Source organism: Anser anser (genome assembly GCF_964211835.1).
Source record: "Anser anser genome assembly, chromosome: 2".
In the NCBI taxonomy this organism is placed as follows: Eukaryota; Metazoa; Chordata; class Aves; order Anseriformes; family Anatidae; genus Anser; species Anser anser.
Genome location: NC_139721.1, coordinates 45794280 through 45813438, shown reverse-complemented (window position 1 = coordinate 45813438; position 19159 = coordinate 45794280). Strand labels below are relative to the sequence as shown.

Sequence of the window (19159 nt, the reverse complement as noted above, 5' to 3'; positions counted from 1 at the left end):
CAGGTGGGATGGTTGGAGCCTGGTCACGGAAGTGTGGCTAGAGCTCCCTAGATTCGGGATGCCCATGAAGAAACCTTTAACCCTGCCAACCTCATGGCTTTCAGATCTAGAATACGATTCTAGATTGCCCTGGCAGACAGAAAAGCAGCCTATTCATTCAGACTTTTCCTGGACACAGCATGAGAGCCGGGGAGCTGCCTATTGTCAGTTATTTATAATTAGATGATATTTTAGAAATACTAGCCAAGTAAGCATGCTCAGTCCTCTCATTATCTATCCAAGTCCTAAAGAGACACTGTGCTTCTTTGTGCTGCACGGCAGTGATCCCTGTTTGAACTTCGGGCATCTTGGACAAACTCCCAATTAAAAATAAAATAGCCAAAACGCAGGAGCTGCTCAAGCGTAGTTTGCTTTGGCTTTGAAAGAACTCATCTCCAATTTGCCTCCGATTTCTGCAGCCGGGCTAGGGACGGGAATAAAACCAGCTGGAAGAAAGCAAGGAGAAGTTCAGCTCCGTGCCGAAGCCGGGCTGCCCGCTGGCTGCTCTCCAAGCCGCCCGCCCCATCTCCCCGGGCTGCCAGGGACGGCGCGGGCATCGATCGAGGGCATGGACGTGGCGCCTGCTTGCTGGGGGCTGCTCTCCGTCTCTCCATGCATCAGCTCCATCAGTCCCGCTCCTCCTGGTAAAACACAAGCGTCAGAGATGGCAGGGCAATGCCTCCTCTTCAAATCTGGACTGACCGCATACATGTGCAGAGATTGTAGGTGTCCAAGGGCAATTAGGTACCCGCTCGCTTTCGTTACGTGCGGGTACAGGAGGAGTATCTCAGCAGTATGGGAACACTAACGTGAGAAATGCAGCCAGAGCTGCACCTCGCTCTTTCCTGGTCAAGAGCAGTCCTAATCCCAAGCACGATTAATTCTTATTGTTTCAGAGAAATCTACACCAACTCTAAGGTATAAAAAGAATGGCTTTGTTTTTAATAAAGCATAAGAGATAAGAGAACGCGATCCCTTTGGTAATACCTTTATCGTCTTCGCAATGCACAAAAAGAAAAAATGCACCTCCCATGAAGAGGGAAAGCTTCTAGGTTTGGCGAGCAGCATACAGAAATGACAGCGAAGAAAACCCCATCATGCCTCACTTTCCCCTAGAGGATAAATTTATCTTTGCCCACAGGCTATTCGGTCTTAAGATATTTCGTTACGTATTGACAGGAACACAAATGATATTTGACAATACAACCCATAAAGCACACAACAAAGATGATCTTTTCCTCTGGATTGCCCTACATTCAGCTGCAGTGGTATTGCAGCTTTGCTATTCATCTGCAGCCACATCCTGGGTTCACTGACTGCAACAACATGCATACGTAACTGGTCACGTTTTGTATTTTCATACATAGCCCTGACACCTCTCCGATTCACGTATACGGTAGGAAAATACAGGAAGCATCAGTATAATGCAGATCCTTATTTGGAGACTAGGGCAGAAATAATCTGACCATAAAGAAAACAACATAAACATATCTCAGACAGGAGCACGGGAATTCGCCAGTCTGTGTGTTGATAGCCTCTTGCAGAGAGCAAAAGGGGCGTCTTGACCTTTTGCTAAATAGATGCCTGAGCAGAACTGTTAAGAAAGAAGCAGGAATAATTTCATGTTTTAGTAACCGGCCTCTCAGCAACGACAAGCGGTGGCTTACACACACCAAATTCTCCTTCCAGTCAGTCACACCACATAACAAATGGACAGGGATTATTACTGCTCTTACAAACACACAGTTATCTCCACTCGCTCGCTGCAGGTCAAGCAAGCAGCCAGTGCTGGCTGAGAAAAGGAAGCACAACATGCAAAACCTTCCAATTTGTGCTTGAGTCCTGCCAGCAAAACCGTCTTCACTACGTTACACCAAACAGCAGGTCAACATACGAAAAAGAGTAGAAGCCGAGGGAGATCCCACGTTATCTGCACTGATATATACCACCTCTCTGCTGCAAAGTCCAGAATACTTGTTTCCTTCCCACAGCAACTAGTTGAAGGTTGAATTTCTGGTCAGAGTGACTGGAAACCTTCAAATTTCTAGCAATGTCTGAAAGGACTTTCCCTGCACGCTTTCCCACTTGTGGTAGCACAGGCACAGCTATCACTCCTGGTACACCCACAGCCAAACACCACGCTGCTGTCTGGGCCAAGAAACAAGCCCTGGATTCCCATCCCTGATTTTATCAAGCTGAGGGATGAGAAGAAGGCACGGGGGGAATAAGAAGCAGAGTTTGCACAGGAGCTGTAAGAAGCTGGAGGACAGGACAGGACCAACAGCAACGTACCGATAATGCTGGAAGAGGAGAAAAGGAGGAATGTCCTATCTGAAAGCAAGAGAGGACAACAGAAAACCTATAGAAGCTCCTTGCACTGCTCCATTCTGCTACTGCTAGGCTGTACTGGATGTTTTGTCTTGCAGCAACCCTGGAAATGCCTGCAGATAACTCCTAACACCTACTGGAAGCCCACCAGAGCAGGACAGGAGTGCGGGGCATAGGCTGAATGGTGCTGATGGGAAAGCCAACAGCTCCTGGAACCCAACCATGCCCTGAGAGGGAGCCATGAGAAAAGGCAACAGGATTTCTGGACAAGAAGGAAAGATCTGCGCACATGTGGCTTTTTTTTTTTTATTTATTATTTTATATATGTTAAGGAAAAAAAGTTCTTGCTTGCAGATAAAAGGTTTCCTTTATGCATCTTCCCACAAACACAACCTTCCCTCTTTCATCCTCAAAATGGTGAAGTGCCAGAAAGCAACACGAATATTCGGTGCTTGCTTTTATTGGGACAATTATGTAAACATTGCCATTGGGGGGGAAAAAAGCAAAAAAAAAAAAAAGCTGCTAAACAGAAAAACAAATGCATGGCAGGGGATATCTGAGGACTTATGGATTACTTTAAAATAGTTCCTGGAAGCAATTAGTAATTAAGTATTTAGACTGTATGATTTTTACAAACCTAGATGTAAGGAGACCATGCTCTGTGTGGGTCCAACAGCCCAGCACCAGACTCAGCAACCGAGTGAGGGGCACAGACTCTCAGAGAAGGCCAGCGGGCACAACTTGGAAATGACTGCCTAAGGTACACACAGCTACCTTTCTCCACTTGTACTCTCAGGTCAGTTTTGGGCACGCACAGTCTTTCCTCAGGAAAGAAGCCAATAAAGTTTCAAAGCAATTGTTCTTGAAAGGCGGACTCATACTTCAAGGAGATTTTCCAGTTCACGGAGGCTGAACACTTCTTCATTCCATTCCCAGTGAGCTCTGGACATACCATCCTGTAAAGAGGCCAGCACATGCTCAACTATGGCACATCCACAAAAAAAAAAGAAAAAAAAGATCTGATCCGGGACCACAATGACCCACAACGAGCATAGTTTAATTTACTGTACTCATTATCCAGGGAAGCCAGTCACTTTCCACTCTCCTACAGAGTTGAGAAAGTGTTCTTGAACTGCCCTAAAGGATGAGAACTATTGTGCAGTTATGGAGTGTTTTATTTTTTTTTTTTATTAATATTATTTTTTTAAAGCAGAGAACTTGTCCAGAAAGCCACAGGCAACTTTCTCACCTGCTTAGTTTGGCAGATGACCCTTTAAATGTCACATATTTGAGAGGTACCTATTACGCGCTGCTCGAACGGCGACCTAAAACCCCAAAAAAGAAACAAAACCCAACGTGGTCGAACATGTTCTTTTCTCTTTTGGGGACTCTCAAGGCCTCACAACATCGGGGCAGAGTCCAGGGGAGAGCAGGACCCCAGGGTGCGCCCAGAGACTCACCCTGGGCGCTCGGCCCCTCGGTGGAGGAGGGAGGAGAGGCACGCCATGTGTGCTCTGAGCACCATCCCAGCACGGCAGGACTCAGCCTTTTAGCACTTCGAAAGAATTTCTGGGAGTGGTTAATGTTCAACCTAAACCTGAATATAGCTAAAGCCCTCTCAGTTCCCTGCGCCATCCTACAAAGACCAGTTTTTTCATTTTTTTCTGTACCAGCAGTGCAGAAAACACCTCGTGGATGAACAGCTCAGGGTTGTTACTCCCTCGGTTGCCTGACCAGCCCACCGCTCCCTGATCAGCCCCCATCCTCCCCGAAATACCCCAGTTGCCTGAGTTGCAGAGCGGAGCCACGACCCAGCACCGCGTGCCCTTGCACAGCACCTTGGCGCAGGCGACCGCTGTCCAGCCGGCGAGCAGCCGCAGCCCTGGGATCCTTTTTGGAAGAACTGCAGCCTAGTGAGTTATTTCCTCACCCAAACCAGGGGCAAGTTTTGCCATGACCGCGCAGACACAAAGCAGAGCAGTACATGGCGCAGGCTGCCCCATCGACGAGGGATCTCGGTCCCTGGCTTCGCTTGGGTTCCCCCATTCGGGCTGCAAAGAAAAACCCCCAGCTTCCTCCCGGCAGCCACTAAGGCTTCCCCCTGCTCGCCTTGCAGATATTGTTGCAGCGTGCTGTGTTTTAGATAGCATCTACGTTTGTGTCACTGAGATTCAGCCCCGGCATGAGGCAATTCCAGGATCAACTTCAGCAACCAAGGGAGCTCTCGGGCATCTTCCAGCCTCCGAGACAGTGTTTAAATCTTCTCCAAGAACAGAACCGAATCCTCGGTTCTCTTTAGGAGCCCATGACATGTTCGCGTGCCAAGGAAACACGCACAAGTCCAAGTTCTTCGTGATTACAACTTGCACAAATTAGAACAGGAAGGATAAACCCAACAAACAAAAATCACTTTTAAGCCTATTTTGCATTTCCTGAAGATGAGCACTTTGAGGACGCTCCAAGCAACCCTACGCTACCATCAGAGTACCTTCCCTACCGTTCTTCCATGACCAAACCCGCCCCTTTTGGTTACGCACCCAGAAGCAAGGTCTGGGTGCAGGGGAATAAAACAGGGAGCAGAGGCAGCCCCACAAGAGCAATCGGCAAACGCCTTTCCGCACCAGAAAGCCCGGAGAGCAAAGAGCACAGGTCTTTGCTACACACCTTGCCACACCAAAACTCTTCACAGCAATTTGTGCCTGACCCTCCCTGCCGCGACAGCAGGCCTTGCTGCTTTCCACAGTGAAATCGCCGCGAGTTTCTTGCTGAGAGCAGAGCAGCTCTCAGATGGGCGTGTGTACGCTGCCTAAGAGTGGCACAGAGCTCCACAGACTGCCCAGCAGCAGCTCTTGGGGCTCACATCAGGTCCATGCCGTGGCCCGATCCAGATGCCGAGTGTGTTTTGCAAGGCTTGGAAGCATCCCTTTTCAGACAATGGACCTAGTCCAGAACCAAATCCTGTAGGATACGGCGTTTCTTCCCCGCCACCTGCAGCCTCTGTAACACCTCCACTCGCGGGGTGCCGCAGGTCTGGAAGCAGAGCAGCTCTTCTGGCCGACGCCGTGCCTCAGCCGAGAGTGCAGGTGCTCTGGCAGAGCTGTGGCGTTGTAAGTTTTATGCTGACATGCACACACCACCACAAAGACTGCAAGGCAGACGTGGCGCTGGTCCTCAGCAGAGAGGCACTCTTCGATCCGCTCATCCAGCTGGATTTCACGCTCGTGCACCGTGCCTTCAAATCCCAGCATCGGCTGTTCTAAGGAGCAGACTTGGCTGGCAGGTGAAGGTGCAGCGAAGTCAGCTCCCCGGGCTTTTCCCACTATAAACGGTATGAAGAATGCAGGCTGAGTGCACCACATAAAATTCATTCCAAAGGAGCCCAAATTTCCGACGTGAAATATTGGCTCACTGCGTTTTATGGAGGTTGGCTTTTGACTCATATGCAATGCACACTACGATGATGAATATTTTCCTATAGGGGAGAGACTTAAGCTTCCCTAATCCAGCCGACTTACTGCTCCTAATGCCAAGAGGAAATGCAGCAACACCCATGCCCTTTGCTGCTGACAAACCACTGCAGGAATGACTGGAACACGGCGCAGCTCTTCTCACAGCTTGCATCGAATCCTGGAGCACCAGCCCACGTTGTCCAGTATCCTCTAGCCCTGCTTCTTGGCGTACTCCCTTGGGTTGCCTTCACTGGGCCATTACAGGGAGTGCCAACCCGTGTAATCACTGAAGCAGGAACACCTAGTCCCAGAACAGCATTTACAGACAAAGCATAAGAAAAAAAAACACAACAAAGCCCTCCTCTCCTGCACTAGACATGTACCATTCCTCACTTCCATATTTTGTAACAACAGCGTGTGATTCATCGCACCACATTTGTTTTAAGATTAAGGGTTTTACTAACCATTTAGGACACTTTAATTCTTCCCATTTTATGTACATCTTGTGCCTTATCTAAAAGCTACACGTAATTTAAATTGGAAAAAAAAAAAAAGCCAAGACACTAAGCTTCCCCTAGGACTTTATCCAAGGATTTAAAGATACAGGTCTTGAACTCTAGTTAAGAAAAGAAGAATAACACTTCACCATCCAATACCTGAACTACTTAACTGGCCAGGAAGAGTTTGCTCTGGTACATACACAGCGGCTTTGTCTAATAGAGCCACACATTTAGAAGCCAAAATCATGATCATCATGCACATCAGTAAGAAATCTGAACATTTATTAAGTCTGCCACACGAGGAAGGCAACTATTTGCATCTTAGCAGCCCTACAGCACAACCAAAGATCCAGCGTACTGCAAATGGCATACTGGCCAGAGAGCATACAGTACACGTGAAACCACTGCCAGACATGAAAGCATCTCAAAAAAACAACCCACAGATTTTTAGGTGTAAAACAGGTATGCTGCTGAACTGTTGTTTGCCTCATTTGGAAGCCAGTGTTACTCCTGGGAACGGGTGTTGCCAAGTTACTGGACTCCATCTCCAGGAGGGCACTGTAATTTTCACAGACACCATTCGGTAGCTGCAGATTTTAAATGAATTAAAAGCTTTTTCACTAAAATGTTTCTGGAACACATCTCTGCCAACTGGGGAAAAGGAAAAAAAAAACAAAAAAAAAACAGTAGCAGTGGTTAGTGGCAACCTGTCAATTGTTTTTTTCATTCAATTGTCCTGATGGAGACACAGCAGACAACAAGGTAAAGTAGAAAAAAAGAGAAAGCAAGATGAGTCTGAGACGATGCTTTAAAGGCAGAACATACAGTGCAAGCAGGTGGAGTTTCAAAGCTGCTCAGCACAAAAGGATGAAATTGAGCCTTATGGATAAAACATACCTTGAGACTGGAAAGTTAAAAAACCAAACAACACCAACAAAAAACCACCACACGGGTATTTTGCCTACCTGCACAGCATATGAGAAGTGTCACCTACCAAGATGAAGCACAACAGACAGCCATACCCAGAGCGGGAAGTCAGACCGTGGCATTTGCCCCGAGTCTGAGCATATCTGAAACTTCCTTTTGGTCTACTCGAAAGCCTTGTCCCACCCCCGCGTGATTCGTTCCCCCTTGGATCAACAGCAGGCTTGCTGAGACACTCGGCAACAGCTTCTCGAAAGAAGGAGGTCATTCAAGACAATTAAAGCACAGACAGCAGCACCCAGACCTTAAAAGAATAAGATTCTTTGTAGTTTCCAAGCATTGTTCAGCCGCGCTGATAACCCGCTTTTGTGGAGTGACGCAATATGAAATTTTCATTATGTGCGCGGCCAAGCTGTTCTCTGTAGTATGATGTTCTTTGATAAGCTGCGAGGGTGCTCACTTTCAAGATGTTTAGAACTGGAATAAGCCCCACAATAACGCGCTGCAGGGAACAACGGGACACTGAAGGTGCCTGGAGTAGACAGACGTCACAGTGAAAGGTTGTGAAAGGAGAGAAAAAGGGAAACTGAATACCTACAGTAAATAAAATGTCTTTATGCCAAGCAGCACGAACTCACTATTCACCCCAGCACTGCTCTTCACAAGAGTTTAGTGAGGGGTAAGAAAAAGAAACCGCCTTTTTAAAAATAGATTGTTACCTATTGTATAGATTTTTCCTTTTTTTTTTTTTTCCTAGCCACTAGTTCTGTCGTTTCGTCTTAAAGCAACCACACATATATGCCGCAGAGAAAAGAATTTCCTTCTGAGTCTTAATGGCTCGTAGTGATCCTCAGACTCCCTTCCGGAAAAATTCACCATCATTTTTTCATAGCGCACAGCAGGGAACCGCTTCTCCATGAGCTGAGGTCTTCCCCCAACTGGCCACGTACCATGTTTGATCCCTACAGCACTGGTTTCCCAAACACGTTCTTAGGGCATGTACAAATATGTTTATTCCTTGTGAAAAAAATAAAATACCAGAGGATAACCTCTTAATCCCAGAAACTTTAGTCTTCATACACAAGGCCTGAACTCTTCATAGCCAACCTGTGGGTCAAAACTATCTTCTAGCAAAGTCTGCTTTCCAACTGCTTGCGGAAACAGCAGCGTTGGCAGGGTGAAGGGGAGTCCCACCAAGTACAAGAAAACAGACTTTTGGAGCCTGAAGCAGTGAGCTTACAAAGAAAAGCTTGGCCTGAAGGTCAGCTCTATGCAAACGACATTTTCCAGATCTTATCTTTGATAGCATTTCTCATTTACCCTCCAAAATCATCCTTAGAAAAATAATCGTCAGAAATTTAAAGCCTTGAGATAATCATACCCAGCATCATTTCAGCATTACAAATTAGCAAAAAACAGTCACGTTTTCACTTTTTGCCTTTCCTGCTGATAACTTGAAGACAGCCAGCCCAAGCTTGCACGCATGTCCGTGCCTTCCCAGGGACCAGCTACGCGCACCTTCTGCCTTATGGCAATGACCAAGAGCTCGGACAAGAGCTCTTTTTGCTGCGGGATCCTAGAGTGAAATCCTTTTCCCGCTGACCCCAGACACAAGCCTCTCAGTGTCACTGGGGTGGGACTCTGCTGTGACAATGCAACTTGGGGCGGCCGGGGGAAGAGGGCAGGAAAAACACAGCACAAAGCTCGCTCGCCTCTCACTCTTTGGATCTTGCTTCTTTTCATCTGCAACAGCCCGCTCTGAATTATGCAGTGTTACATAAAGTTCATTCATTTTCTTTGGGATGGTGCTTAGTACTCTTTCAGCAGCTTTGCATTTGAGTTGTCCTCTGGAAATATTTAAGTTTATGTGCTGGAAAAACATTTGCTTCCTCTCTGGAGTGACAGAATCTTTATTCTGTACTCTATTTGCCCAATTAACGTAATGATATTCACCAGGAAAATAGTGAAACACAAAGCCGATTAAAACAAACCTGGAGGGTCAGGCCATCTTCGAAATGGCCATCTTAAAAACTTGTCTTGGCATCCAAGAGCATAACCTGGAACCCAACTAAACAGTCCTAAAATTTCACCTGAAAAGCAGAAGTTCACATATTTATCATTTATAGACAGATAAGGTAGGCACTGCTGCCTAGTTACTTCCAACTGTACCTTCATGTAGCACAAGAGACTACTTCCTCCCATTCCTCCCTTATCCCATATCATCAAGAAAAATCCTCCCTTCTTAGCAGAGGACCAAATTTAGTGCACATAAATATTTCATAACTTCTGTCAAGAAATCAAACTGAACTACTTAAGGGCATTCTTCCAGGAGCTGCACATCCAGACTCAAAGTAGGAAACTGCATTCATCATACCAATCCTCCCCCTTCAAGCTGAAAGGCCTGAAGGTGAGGCAACAGTGAAAAAACGGAGATATTGTGTGCATATCATACATGAACATTACCCGTACAGTGCTAAATTCCATTAAGAAACGTGGAAACAACACAGTAAGGCTGGCCTCTTCTGAAGAAAGTAAGTCTCCAGCTTTTCAGTCCCCCTCTACACCCTGGTCCTCCAAAATAAACGAGTTCTGACTGTCACAAAACCTTACCATGACTGAAACAACCAGTCTTAAAACAACCCGCTGCTGCAGACGGCATAGCCAACCACGCAACCGAAAGGTGACTGAAGACAGACATCTACAGGTGGTTTGACTTCCAACAGCACCGAATGCTTGCAGCTTCCACTGGTCTCAGCAGGAATTCAATGCTTAAAGAACAGACAAGGCCACTTCCACACAACTAAAACTTGGACATGTTGGTTATCTGCAAGCTGTGCCTTCAGCAGTGTGGAGACCAGAGCTGTACCCCGATAAAACCGGCAGAAGACTCTACTTTGTTAACAGGGGTAGCCCTAAACTGCCTAAGCATTGGATGACACGCACCTGGAATGGATTTTATGTTTATTTCCTTCAGTACTGCACCAAGCAACTCCCTGACAGAGCTCCACTCAGCAGCTTTGCAAGGCAAGGCGGGAGATGCAGAGCACCCACCCCGGGCCAGGAGGTGCTCCCATCATTTGCACGCACACCGCACTTGTCTCCTTTCGGAGACTATGCGCTGACTCGCGGCTGCTTCCTTGTATTGCAAGACAACCTCCTTTGGAAATGGGAAAAGCATCCCCTTCGCACCACCGAGACCACGGCGCCTATGTTCTCTACAAAGTATTGATTTGTCTGCCATCTGTAGTCCCTTGGGTTAAAAGGTATGTCTGTACAAGGAGGTAAAAGCAGACCCGAGAGCCTCTGCCCGCGCTCTGAACTGGCCACACCTCAGCCAGCTCCAGCCCAAAGCCCCTTTGCCACGTTAGCTCCATGCTCTATCCTAGCAGGGCTTAGCGTGGGGTCAAACTTTATTCACAGGACAGCTACTCCGACAGCTGCCACCCGTCTGGCCATCCCGGGACACGATCAAAGAGCGCTCAGCGTGCTTTAAGTGTGGCACACCAGAAGCAAACAGCCCGTGCACAGGCTCAGCAGCGTTTTGTCTCAGTTCAGGGATATTCCTCTCACTGGGTCTGACCCAACACCCCCCCAAAAAAAAAAGTCCATGAAAGGGGTGGAGGGGAAAAATTCCTTGCCTCAAAACCCACACAAAGCTCTTTCAGGTCCCTTCCAGTGAAGCAGTTCAAGAGGAGTGGGGAGACCGGGAAGAAGTCTATCACACAGAGAGGGAGATTAATAAGTCATCAATATATATACCCTGTTAAAGCCTGAATCACTGCCAGGAATCTCAAGCAAATTGACAGCCTTAAGAGCAGTGACTGGAGGCCATCTTAGCTGCTGCCAGTGACAGAAGGTACTACCACGAGGAACTCCTCGATACAGCAGCTTGGCCATTATCACAGGACAATACACGTTCACCGGCAGGAAAAATAGCCGGCTGCAGTTAAAATGGCAAAGAAGCTTTCCTTTAAGCTGCTCCTGAGCACCAGCTCTGAGGAAACACTAGTACTGCACAACCCAGGGACAAAGTCACGAAAGCCCTGGCTCGAATCGCCGCCGGATGACGGGAGCTGCAGTTAAGCAATAAACCAGCCCTGGTCTCGCTGGCACACCGGGGAGCGACAGAGGACAATGCCCGTGCTCGTTTTTCACTTTGCAAACGAACAGGAAACTTTGCCAGAGAACCGACCTACGGCATCACACACCTACAAGGCCACCTCGCCGGGTAGCGAATTATAAAACCCGGGCAAAAACCCCGATTTTGAGCTGTCCTCTGCATTCCCTCAGAGACGGGAGGGCTGGACGGGTTTCAGGGAGCTACCACGCAACGCCACCGCGACGCAGCCGTGCGAGTTTTCGGAAAAAGTGCCCCCCGTCCCCCGGCTGTCTGTGCCGGCAGGTTACTTCCTAAGGCAAGCATCCAGGCACGGCGCAGCACCGCTCCACAGCCATCCTGCCGGGCTGCTCGCTTACGTCCTGGAGTAGAGAGAGACACGCACACTTAGCAACTGCAGGTGGGCACCCACGCCAACAGCAACAAAAAGTTATCGGGGGACGGCGCGGGCTCCTCACGCCACCCCTGCTTTTTAGCAGCCTTCCTAGGAGGAGGGAAGAGGGGGATTTGCAGGGTGGCCCGGCGTGCTGCCTCCCTCTCCCCCGGCCTTGAAGCAGCACCTCCCACCGCACACCGGCTGCCGGGCACCGCTGCCCCCGCTGCCCCCCGGCCATTTCGGTGCCCGGCCCCAGCCCCGCGCTGCCGCCCCCCGCCGCCCCACGCACCGCTGTCCAGCCGGGCGAGCTGCGGGAGCCGGTAGGTGCTGACGAGCAGGTCCAGGGGCACGGCCACCGCGCTCCACTTGACGTCCTTCAGGCTGAAGCCCGGACAGGGGCCGGGGTCCATCTTCCCACCCGGGCAGGGCGGGCAGCGCCGGCGGGACGGGACGGGACGGGAAGGAGGGAGGGAGGGAAGGAGGGAGGGACGGAGCTCGCCTCGCTCAGCGCCGGCCGCCGCGGGACATGCCGGGCTAGGCGGAGGGGGAGGCCCGCCGGGCGGCTGCCGCTGCTCCCGCCGCCCCTCGGCACCGGCTGGGGCCGCCCGCCGCCGCCGCGCCTGGCCCAGGAAGCGCCATCCCAGCACTGACTAATCAACAGGGTGCGAGCAACGCCTGCGCAGCTGCCGCTCCTCCCCGCTCCGAAAAGGAAAGTGCCGGCCCGACCGCCCGCCCGCCCGCCCGCACGGCGGGGAGCGCGGATCGCCGCCGCCGAAGCCGAGCCCGGCCCTCTCGCTCCACCCTCCGGGCGCTCCCCCGACGCGCAGCCGGGTGGGGGGGGACCCGCACCGCGACCGGGGGTGGGGGCGCCTCACGCCGGGCCCGGGTCGGGCACCTGGCGCTGCAGCCCGGGGAGCGTGTGGGGAGGTGGTTTTGGGGTGGTTTTGGGGTGTTCTAGGGCGCCCCGAGCGCAGGTTGTGGCCTCCTTGGAGCATAGGGGCTGACGGAAAGCCCCCTGCACGCTCGCGGGTAGCAGATAAAGTTCATTTCACCCGGGCAGTGCGGATCGCTGCCCCACATCGCCTGGCTGCCAAGGAAATTTACCTGTGAAATTCCTGCCTGGCGCAGGAAGTTTACCTGTGAGATTCATCCTACGTTCAGAAAAATCAAATTACAGGCCAACTTTGATTGTTATTGCAGTTTTCACCCATGAACCAAATGGATACTTCAAATACGAAGAGCAGTGGAAGGCAGATCTTTGGTTTCTCTTTACCACTATTACTGCGCGTGCGAGTATTAAATATATTCCCTATTTGATGCTCTTCAGGCCACAGGAGAACTGAAAACCAGCTGCTGGTTCTCCTTTCAAGACAGCTTACGTGAGGAGGTCTCACAAAGTGCTCTCTGTCACCATTTTCTGTTGACATCCAGGATCCCCAGCAGAAACCAGGGGGACTTCAACAGCAGCAAGTAACTCGCAGGTGGCTGAGTTGCATTGTGTTCAAGTTTACTTTGTTCACTTTTGTGTCAAAGCTATTTCATTGCAGTAAAACACTGTATTTAAGACTATATATACGTATACATTTAATGGCTCTACGTAAGGCTGTACCGTTGACCAGAAACAGTACCTCCCAGTGATTTGCAAAACGACAGCAGGCATCCGCAGCTGAGGTCTCTCTCTGGGATCCATCTCCCGTGGCACCCCTCTCCAGGATGGCTGGGTGAGCTCGTGAGGAGCCGTGGCAAGCAGCCCTCCAGCCGCCCGTGCCTCCTCGTGCCCCTTAGCGAGGGGCCAACCGCCGCTGCCTGCTTTGTGGCTGCTGGTGCCGGCACGAGGAGGGCCGAGACAGATCCGCTCTTGTTCTGCTCTGCTGCAAACGGGCCTCATCCACGCTTTGTGGGACGAAACAAAGACTGTGGAAGCCAGAGAGGATGACACAAGCCCAAGTTAGCTTGCTTTAAATGGGTCTGGGTTGCTTTGAACTGCATGCTGATGTGGGCCCGTACTTCAGCTACGCAGTCTGGCTCTGGGATTTCCCGGCCCCATGAAAAACCTTCATTCTCTGAACTCAGTCATGGTGCTGTTAGATCCTACTTACCAGAATTGCTAGCTTTAAAAGACAATGTGGATTTTTTTTTTTCAAAGTCGATTCCTCTTTATGAAGTTTGCAGAATGCTTTGAACTACTTCAGTGAATTGAGCTATTGAAGTGCAAAGTGATATAATAGCTAAAAGCATTGCTGTTGAAATATGGAAAGCCAAAGAATGGTTTTAACTTGCTCAGGTTTGATGAGGTTACTGGACGCAGTGTGTACGGTAAAGCAGATCAGGTCAGACTGGGATTCACCAGGACTTCGAGCACTAGTCTGTGGAGATGTGTTTTTAAATGCAATCTTAGCCAGCATTAATTTCAGGATAGATATGGCCTCGTGGCGTATGCTGCTCCCAGGCATCATACAATTCTGCTATCGGGGAAGAAATATGTCTTTCACACCTGAAACAGTTATTACTGATTTTTCATTAAAAAATCGTTCCGTCTTCGCTTTAGTCACACGTCTTTTAAGCCTGTCTTCAAATATAACCCTGTTTGTGTTCTCCCTCACCAGTGGAAATCTAACTCCCTCTGACCCATTCCATTGGAACAGGATACATTTTTTAAGTGCAACTTCTAGACACTATCTAAATTTCATTCAGTTATTTCCAGGCAAAGAGACATAACAAAGCCTATTATTATTTAAATGTCTCACTTGAGTTCTTAAATTGACTTTGTAATGTGTCCTATCTGTACTATAGCTGAACCTTCTTGAAATACATTATTGCACATACAGTATTCAAATCACAAGAACATGCGAATCTGAGACTATTTCGTACTTTAACTGTACCTTATGTATAATTAACACTTTAGATATAATAATTTCTCTGATGTTTAGCGTTGCCTCAGTCCTTTAGTATGATCTCTTACTGAAGTCTCCTCCTGTGCAAAATACTAATGAAGCCATCAGACCTCTAGAGAAATTAATGTTAGCGACTCTGCTTCAGGATCAGGGCCTCAGTTATGCAATATCATAATTTTTCTGCATGGGCGTTTCAGGTGGCATTCATTTTTTTTTTTAATATCTACAGGAAATTGTAGCCATAAAACCATAAGCATTGTCAGGGGGACTCAAAATAATTCCTAAAACTAGTCTTAAATGCATTTTGAATTGATTGGGTCTCATGTTGGTTTAACAACATATTTATGCAGCAGGCTGCAAAATCCCCAGTATATTTATTCCATTGCTAATAAAATTATTTTTAAATCATTTCAGATCATCATCAGTTCATATCTATGCTAACATTTGAATTGGATCTGTATGAAAAAAAGACTGATTTTAGTATGAATCTGCTAGTTTCCTTTACGCTGTAGGATGCATACACCAAGTAAAATTCAGAACCTTATACAGTAAGCTTAGTGTGAAGCCATTTTAGTCAGCATTTCTTTAAACTCCTCCATGAATTGGCATTCCTTCTTCCCACATGTGACTTGCCTTTATATGAAAGGTTTAATTTTCAGAATAAATATTTACAAGTCCAGTGGAAAACAACGGGAGATGCAGTGATCATTTCAGAATCAGATCCTAAATACCCACCTTTACCTGGGGTGAGAGAGGAAGTTGAAAGAGTATGTTTGATACAGTTGACATCCGTCCATCTCATGTTTTCAAAGAGAATGCAATTGCTGCCTTACTGGTAGCATCCAAACAATCTTTGCTTGTGCGGGGTATAGTAAGGAGATCTGAGCACCCTGGAAACATTTTTTGTTGCCCGGGAACCTAACTCTTTGCACTTCCCTAAGGTGGGCCAGTGACTGGATAGTACCTAAGCCACAAGTAATAGAAAACACTGTAAGAAGGAGTAATGTATAGAAGGAATTCCTATTACACAGAAAAACAAACAAAACTCTACAGATCAATCTGACCCCCTTCTATATATACGTTTGCATGGCTAGGAAGAGGAGGAGGAATTAACTAGAGACCTAAACTGAGAGAACCAGTAGCAAAATTTGTGTGAGTTCAAGACAGCTTAGAGTTTTTTCAAAGGTCCACTGCTGAAGGCAAAACTGCAGAATTCGGTAAACACAGAGGAAGGAGAGGAAGTGAAATAACAGCCTAGCTTGGCTGAATCATACAATCTTCAATGACATGAAAGAAGTAAAAAGTAGGTCAAATTACATATAGAACACATACGGACAACACAGAAAGATAAAGTCCCAAAATGTTAAACAATTGGAATTAAAAGATAGCAAGGAAGCTGGAAAATGGCATAGTGAGAAGACCAAGGAAAAAACTGTTTTGTTATTCCACACAGGGGGGAATCTATTTAATCATCATCATCTGATCACTGATGATGCTGAGACACTGGTATTCCTAATGTCTTTTCTAACCTTGGTCTTCAATTTAAGAAAGCAGGTGTGATTTCACTACTAGTACCATTGAAAAAGGACTAAAAGCTTAGGAAAAAAAAATGAAGAAACTACTTGGAAAATACTTAGTTAAGTTAAAGATTTTTGGATAAACTCGACCTGATGAAACTCTCTTAGGTTTCAAGCAGTGTTAGAGCTGCAGCTCACTTTATCTCCAAGAATAAAGACAGAATGAGTGAGGTTCCAGAAACAAACAAACAGAAGTGATTTGGATCGGCAATCCAACCATTTTTAAGCATACTGAAAGTAAAGATATGAGAAATAACAGCATGGGTTTGTCAGTAACAAGCAACAGCAGATCAATCTTGCCCACTTCTACCAGATGGTAACGGGCTCCATGGATAGCCTAGAAAAAGTGAGCATCATAGGGTTTCATATAAGTTGCTCTTAAATGAAAGGAAAAAAAATGGTTTAGAGAGATACATCATTTGAGTGCAAAACGATTTGGAAATAATTGGTACTCCCAAGCTGAAAGGATGTATTGAATGGGATTTCACGGAGATCCATCTTGAATCCAGAGCTACTCGGCATTTTCATCAATATCTCGGATGACTAAACAGAATATACTTATTCACATGCAAAGACTGTATCTACAGGAAGAGGCTCCAGCTATGCTGGCGTACAGCATTACAATTCAGACGGATGCTGGCAAATTAGAGAAGCTGAAATGCCACTGAATACGGAGAAACAGAAGGTTCTACACATACAGAGGAATAATCAACTGCACAAATACCAGGATAGAAAAGCAGTTCTTCCGAGATTACGGATCACAAGCTGAACAGTTAGCAACGTTAGGCTGTCTTACATTATGCTGATGCTGGAATGCAGAAGTAGGAGTATCAAAGATAAAATCATTTTGATCTCTCCAGCCATTGTTACTTAAACTGGAATAGTCTGCTCAGTTTTCAGTCCTACGCTCCAGGATAGTTGAGAACCAACTCAAAAATAATGAGGAGAGCAACAAAAATGGCAAAAGATTTAGAAAACCCAACCTACAAGGAAAGGTCAAGGGACTGGTGTTCGCTGGCCTGAAGAGGAGAGAGAGGGCAGGCAGAGGTATTTCACGTACATAAAGAGGAAAGAGAGAACCTGCTTTCCATGTCTACCAGTTAGGTTAGGTATTAGGAAACTTCCTGCTTGCAAAACCAGTTCAGTAAGGATTGTACATTACTCAGAGGGACCAAAATCCCCGTCACTGCAGGTCTTTAAACATCTTCCTGCAATACAGCAGGGACAGCTGATCTGAACATGAGATAAGAGGAGGAACTAGACAGCCTTTCAAAATCCCTTCCAGCACTATTTTCTTCATCTGCCCCGGCTGTAACTAAGGTAGGGATTATCCTTTGTTCTTTGTTTTCAGGTTTTGCTCTAAATACTAGGTTTAGCGACAGGCCATGAAGAGTAGTCTTAGGAGCAGCTGTAAATATGTAAACCTTCTTGTCTTTCGCACCCCTTCTGCGAGTATATTAAATTGCCTGGTGGCACAGTAACTTAACAGTACGCATACTAGATCCCACGTGCTTCAGAAAGCAATTTCCAGTTAAGCTCCCTGTCTCGATACCAAATTTGATTGAAGAGACAATCTGAAGACAGCCCTCAAAAAAGAAGCAGGCCCATTTCAGCAGGGTAGTGGCATTCCCCAACAGTAAGCCGATGGAGTTTGTTATCCTGGCTGTACTGGGATAGCTCACCACACAACCTTGCACAGCAGTATTATCCATTCACAAATGGTGGTAGAACAATTACATTTAATAATCGAAAAGAGCCCCATCTCCCAGACCAAAAAAAATTAAGACAATATAATCACAACAATTCTTCAGATTTCCCAGCCTGCATTTGCTTTGTGTGTGTGTCTCCAGCAGGTTTGATTTGTGTTCGGTTTGCTTTTAATTAAAGAAAAAGAAAGTGACATCATGATTCTGCCCTCATTCAAATTTAACTAAAATGTGGTATCCTCCCCTGAAATTAAAGCTATTACACACCAGTGTAAAACAGATCCAAATGAGCAGGATCAGATCCCTGATGTATTTATACTTGAAGAAAATAACATAAATACCTCACATCAAACAAACACTGCGTACCCTTTTAATATAGTGATCATTTACGACAAAAGGAGCACTTGGAAATACAGGTATGCTGTTAAAACCTGCATAAATTATTCAACAGAACAATAAGGCAAGATAATTATTACTGGATTCATTCAATTGTTCCATGTTTTCTGCTTTCCAAAGAAGGTTCTGCAACATAGAGAAATTCTATATGGTTTATTCTTTTATCTCAGCCCTCATGGGTTTTCAAAAAAAACCCTCAAGGGTTTTCAAGTAACATGTACATTTCTGAAATGGACAGAAAAGAAGCAAAGCCAAAAATTTCCAGAAAATTATCTTAGGAGACTACACTAAATATCAGCTGCCTAAAGAGATGTTATCTTGTGGATAGCGTAAGTGATTTCTTATATCAAAAGCTTGTCTGTGTGATGTCAATGTTCATTACATTACAAATCTGGTATAAATAACACAAAAAATGTTACAGTAAATGTTTTTAATACAAGAAAATTAGTGCACTTAGATTTCATTTGTACAAAAATTTGTATGCAAATGCAATCCTCCTGAGATGCAACTAATAATTCCAAAGTCAGGTAATTGTTTTAACTTTACATTAAAAATATGAAAATATAATATAAATGTGTCAAAACATTTGGCAGCAACGTTTATGTAATAAAAAGGATGCTTAAATACTGTGTTCTGTGATTACAGGCTCCCTTTTACAATCTTTTATGTTCCTTTGCAATAGTTAATATTTTCTGAAGAGGAAATGAAACAATAAACAGTATTTCAGAACGCACAGCAGGTTCTCTTCTTACTTTCATTTAGTTCCACAACATCGAAGTCATATAATACATGGGACTTCTGTAAAACAAATAAAAGCAAACATTTAATTAAGATAACTGCAGTACAATAGTTG

The 19159-nt window shown here is 46.4% G+C and overlaps 2 protein-coding genes and 1 long non-coding RNA gene across 6 annotated transcripts in view; 1 reads left to right on the top strand and 2 right to left on the bottom strand.

The window, feature by feature from the left end:
- Positions 1-12397, bottom strand: part of GAREM1 (GRB2 associated regulator of MAPK1 subtype 1) — a 103980-nt gene extending 91583 nt beyond the window's left edge. The window contains exon 1 of one of the 2 annotated variants that reach the window (XM_083826593.1): positions 12023-12397. Coding sequence is in view for 1 of the 2 variants with exons in the window: in XM_083826592.1 (XP_083682718.1) it covers positions 12023-12143 (121 nt within the window). In the remaining variant the exon portion in view is untranslated. The remainder of the gene's footprint in view (positions 1-12022) is intronic. The other variant, XM_083826592.1, reaches the window with a different exon arrangement.
- Positions 12398-12437: 40 nt separating this feature from the next.
- On the top strand, positions 12438-14273 carry LOC310895359. The gene is made up of 2 exons (XR_014580636.1): positions 12438-12564; positions 13061-14273. It is a non-coding gene; the product is annotated as an uncharacterized lncRNA (long non-coding RNA).
- Positions 14274-18444: 4171 nt separating this feature from the next.
- Positions 18445-19159, bottom strand: part of LOC310895357 (ras-related protein Rab-10-like) — a 30859-nt gene continuing 30144 nt past the window's right edge. For all 3 annotated transcript variants that reach the window (XR_014580634.1, XM_083826599.1, XM_083826600.1), the window contains one exon: positions 18445-19104. Coding sequence is in view for 2 of the 3 variants with exons in the window: in XM_083826599.1 (XP_083682725.1) it covers positions 19030-19104 (75 nt within the window). In the remaining variant the exon portion in view is untranslated. The remainder of the gene's footprint in view (positions 19105-19159) is intronic.